The sequence below is a fragment of the Coptis chinensis genome, chromosome 2 (genome assembly GCF_015680905.1).
Source record: "Coptis chinensis isolate HL-2020 chromosome 2, ASM1568090v1, whole genome shotgun sequence".
Classification (NCBI taxonomy): Eukaryota; Viridiplantae; Streptophyta; class Magnoliopsida; order Ranunculales; family Ranunculaceae; genus Coptis; species Coptis chinensis.
Window position 1 is genome coordinate 71295715 of NC_141457.1, and position 5096 is coordinate 71300810.

Below are 5096 nucleotides of genomic sequence, written 5' to 3' on the forward strand. Positions count from 1 at the left end.
ATGATCAAAGGAGCTATGATCGCTAGTGAATTAAGACATTACATCTATGGTGATGGAATATTTTCAAAATATGCAGATAATCCAGTCTATTAAGGTGCAATATTTTCGTAAGTTGTGTCCAAAGCTGCATGTATTATAAGTGAACACCGTATTAACTGCCTCGAGATTTCAAGTACAAGATTTTAGTTGATCAAGCATGCCAAAGCTTTAGAAAATGTTATATAGAATAGTGTCATATCTTTCCCTCATAATCAACGCCCAAGGGGATATGCATAAATGAGGTGTTTTACAATCGAAATCAAATTAATCGCAAATGATATACCACAACATGGAAATAGTCAAATTAACAAAGAAGAAGACTAATCAGTCAATCCAAGCCTCTACCCATAAAAATAAAAAAAAGATTTTGGGGCCATTTCTTTCCAGGGTGCAAATTGAGAGACTTTTACTCCAAGAAAAGTGACATGGGTCCCTAGGTGGATGCCTGAAAGCCTAACTAGCCTAGTTGTAGTGGTTCACTTGGCCCCATACATACATTATGATGTTACCAGAATACATTAGATTTATGACTGATAAGATTCTTTGGTCCTTTTTCTTGCAAATAGAAACTAAGAGCATCTCTAGGTGGACGTATCCGTGGTCGCATTCTTCAAATTTGAAGAAATGCGTCGGAATTTCCCGGAATTCCAACTCTAGGTGGTCGCATTCGTGGTCGCATCACCTGCTTGTTCGCATTCTTGTTCGCAAATTTGGCAATTTGGATGCGGATGCGGAGCGACATTAGTAATGTCGCGCGCCATTACTAATGTCGCGCAACTTTATTGACTTTGACCCACAACCAAGGCGCGCCATTATCACTGTCGCGCGCCACTACTACTGGCGTGCGCCACTCCTAATGTCGCGTGCTCCAACGGGCAAAAAACGGGCAAAAAACGGCCTGATTTCTACCTTCTATATCTACACTCATCTCCTTCTTCATTGTACACACACTCAACTCAAACATTTGTATCAAACAACTCAACCATTTCACATCAATCCTTAACAAACAACACACACATTGCGAAAAAATGGATCATGAAGTATATGAGATATTTCCGCTTAAGTCTTCATCTTCATCTTCATCTTCATCTTCATCGTCGTCTTCTTCTTCATCTCCTCCAGCGGAAGACTCGGTAGATAGTCTTGATGAAGAATTTGTTAATGCCATGCCTCTTATGAAACACACTTTGGCTGTACTTGCACAAGCACAAGTACATGCTCCGAAGGCACCACATGGTGGTTCAAAGAAGGGTCGAAAAATTAAACATAGAAAATATGCTCTGACTTTGGAAATCTTGAAGAACAACTACTTCGCCGTCGATCGTCCGTCTTTCGAAGAGGATTTCAAACGGCGCTTTAGATGAAAAATCTTTATTTGTTCACATCTTCAACGATATTCAAACTCATTTTAAGTTTTTCAGCCTAAAGTTAACAATCTTTGGTAAACCACGGTATAGATCCTCTGGTCAAGGTGGCTGCGACTTTCGCGTATTCTTGGTTATGGCACGATTAATGTCGATCAACTTGACGATCAATTATACATTTCGAGCAAAGTGGAAACCAGGCGTTGAGGCATTTACGTGATGCAATTATCAAATTGTACGGTTCAGTCTACTTGCGAAGGCCAAATATTGCAGATACAGAACGCTTGCTTGCACATTCTGCCACACTCTGGAATTCAGTGCTACATCTCAACGGATTACCTAATCCTATACTCAAACCAGATATCATGCAAAAATCTAATGGAGTGAAGCCCAACTCTCCCTGAGGGAAGTGAAAAGTATGTGTACTATCCCACCATCTCTCAACTAAACCATTAATAACTCCCTGAATGTCAGTCTTATTGTAAGGGATGTCAACTAGATGAGCAAAAGGAGTCGCTAAAATTGCATCTCTAACATGGTCAAGTGCACCGACTTTCTTAATATCATCCCACCACGTCCTAAGCGCACGTGGAGTGCACCGAACCCGATACATAACACATCTCTGATGTACGCAAAATGAAACTAAAATTAAAAAAATAAAAATAAAAATATACGTATTGTATTGAACTACTAAAATTAACTACTACTACTACTAATTTATGAAATTAAAATACATACCTGTTGTTCAAGAACAACTCTTGAGACATGCCTTTCATGAAACCTCTTAGACACCGGCCTAAGATGGCTGAAATCAATAGCCTCCGCAGGAAATTCAAAATCGACTTGCTGATATTGAAGCAGCAATGGATCGTCAGCCTCAGCTCCTTGATTTCCAGCTCCGGAAGTGGTTGGTTCATCATCTAGATCACCACTGGGATTATCCCAAATGTATGCACTGTTTTCTTCTTCCTCACCGCCACCACTCCATCGTGTTTGGTTATTATAGACGGATTCGTCGTCGGAACTCATTTTTTTCCTACTAACTAGAGTGAATGAGTTGAAAAAAAAATTGTAAAATGACAAAAGTCCGACTGTCGCGCGACATTAAATAAAACACAGCACGCGACATTAGTCTTGGGGCGCCGATTAGACACGTCGCTACGACAATGGGCGATCCACGCCATTACTAATGTCGCGCAGGTGGGTCCCCAATAAATTTTATGCACCATTTAATTTGCGACCACCTAGAGTTGGTCGAAATTTGCTATCAAATTGTGTGGTAGCATTCTTCAAATTTGAAGAGTATGCTACCACCACCTAGAGATGCTCTAAGACAGAGCTAACTTTTTTCATTTTCATTTATATCAAGCATATGCATTCCTCTTGAGTGCTTTATTCTATCATCCCATGTTCCTTTACAAGGAAGCTATGTTCTCAGGAGCGAGGTGCTAGGTTTCCCATGTCCCGCTCAAGCGACGCTTTTGCAACAATCAACAAAATTGTTCAGTTTAACTAAAATATGCCGCCTTTGACAGCATAGCATCTGCCGTTACTGGACTTGTGGGGTTGTCTGTCCCTTCTTTTAAGTCCAACTTATGATAACTATATAAATTATTTCTCCAAGCAATTTCCAAATTAATTCAACCTCGTGGTCATACTGGCAATAAAACATAAAATACAAAAGTACAAGGGGATTCCAACTTGTATGAAATAATTACCTGGAGAAGATATGTGAGCTTTGAGTTCCTAAAGGGAACATGGTCCTTTTTCTTTGTAGGAGAGGAGAAGTGATCTAAAGTGAAGAACAGAAAAATAGAGTGGAGAGAGGTTGGTGAAGAAAAAAAAAAAAAGTAGGAGAGAACTAGAGGAGAAGAAGTGAAGAATAGAAGAAGAGAGTAGAGAGGCTGGAGAAGAAAAAGAAAAAAAATAGGAGTGTAGGAACGTACCTTGAGAAAAAGAAAATTCTGAGCTAGAGGCTATTACTACCACGTACCACAAGAAGAGAGCATCTTCCAGCTTTATCGACTAAACTTATACCAATTGCAGTTACTACGACCTGTAAATCAGTACGTATTAGACATACATCAACTTTGAAGATAAAGAATGGTATGGGTATTACAATATTAAAGGGATCTACTTATAACAAAGTTTAGGAGGTATATATTTACCTGCAGTAGCGAAAATTCCGCTCGTATAGAAACATACTCCATTTATTCCTCCAAATTGTTGGCAAACCATCAATCTGATCATAAAAGAGTACTTTCAATTTAAAAACTAAATCGTAATAAGAAATGATAAAGGAGTACAAAAGTCTATATACTGAACAAATACCAATAAAACCAGACGACATGTTTACCTTTGAAATGGATCACCAACCCTAGACTTCCAAGAGACCCCTTTCTTCCTCCTCCTTTATTCGGGCTCGGAACCGGCAATGCAAAAACTTAATTTTATAAGTTTGCATTGGCGGAGTTAAAAAGGGGTTAGAAAACTCATAAACCTATAAAACAAACAAGCATATATATAATACAATCAACAATAATGAAAATTATATACATATATCCAAAAAAAGTTCAACAAGTTGCAACTAGAACCCTTATCCAATATGTCCAAAAAGATTACATAATTAAAACTAAAACATTAACCATACTTAATTCTTCTGTCAGCCCATATGTCCAAAAGGATTGTTAAATTATAACTAGAACATTAACCATACTTAATGTTTATGTCAACCCATATGTCCAAAATGATTTGCTAAACAATATGTCCAAAAAGATTAGCACTAATCAACCATTCTTAATCATATTTTAACCGCCCATTAGCCCAAATCAACCACCCTCCAGCAACATAATCATGAAGGGTTTTATTTTCATCTTGGGGACCATCATAGAGTAACGCATCACCTATAAACACTTCCTCAATATTGATATTTTTTTTCACTTCTAAGCACTCTTCTGCCATGACAAATATCTTTGTGCATAGGATCGGTCACCACAAACCCCTTGGCTACTTCATTACCTTCTTTATCCAATAGGGTAACTCTAGGCTGGTCAGACAATCCTACACGAGCACTTGTCGCATCAAAATGAGAAGCTAAATTTTGAGGAGACATTGGAGATCGATGATGTGGTGAGTTTGAACCATGAGGTGTATTCATCGCAGACTGTGGGGGGACAATTCCCGGTGCAATGTGAGCCTGTGATAATAGAAAACACATGTAAGGGAAAAAATACAAGTTATATGTATGCCTAATTGTATAAGTTACAAACTCACCAACAATAAGTTAGTCAAACTGGCAATGGAAGCTTTAACCTCAGCCAACTCTTTCTCGATGTTGGGACTAGCACTAGCAGATGATGCCAATGCTTTTTCAAGTAAGTTGTTACAGTCCAAATTTCCAGAAAATTAAAAATAGGGAATTATCCACACCCTATTCCATCTTTTGAAAATCTAGGATGAAACAAAACCTTAATAACCCATTATCAACCACTGCACGATATTAAATTATGGGATCAAATTAAAACCAAAAGAACAACTCTAAATGTACAAATTCATTACATCTGTTTCAAATCAAAACTTATACCAGTAAGACTCCAAGAGCGAATCCAAATCAAGCGTCTTCATCTACTGCATTCATCTATGTTCCCAAGAACACACCCACGTTGCCAAAACAAAACAAACATGGGTCAGCAA

At 38.2% G+C, this 5096-nt stretch overlaps 1 protein-coding gene across 1 annotated transcript; it reads right to left on the minus strand.

The window, feature by feature from the left end:
• Window positions 1-1650: 1650 nt before the first annotated feature.
• Window positions 1651-2540, minus strand: LOC147517569 (uncharacterized). Its single transcript, XM_086593634.1, has 2 exons — window positions 2142-2540; window positions 1651-2025 (listed from the first exon to the last, which is right to left on the minus strand). The coding sequence occupies exons 1-2, from the start codon at window positions 2430-2432 to the stop codon at window positions 1651-1653; spliced, it is 666 nt and encodes a 221-aa protein (XP_086449760.1). The 5' UTR covers window positions 2433-2540.
• Between the last annotated feature and the right edge of the window lie 2556 nt (window positions 2541-5096).

Excerpts from the sequence above, each read along its gene's own strand:
- LOC147517569 (XM_086593634.1), bottom strand. The coding sequence starts at position 2,432 with ATGAGTTCCGACGACGAATCCGTCTATAATAACCAAACACGATGGAGT. Across the intron at positions 2,026-2,141 it reads GAGTTGTTCTTGAACAACAG|AGATGTGTTATGTATCGGGT; the intron begins GTATGTATTTTA and ends TGCGTACATCAG.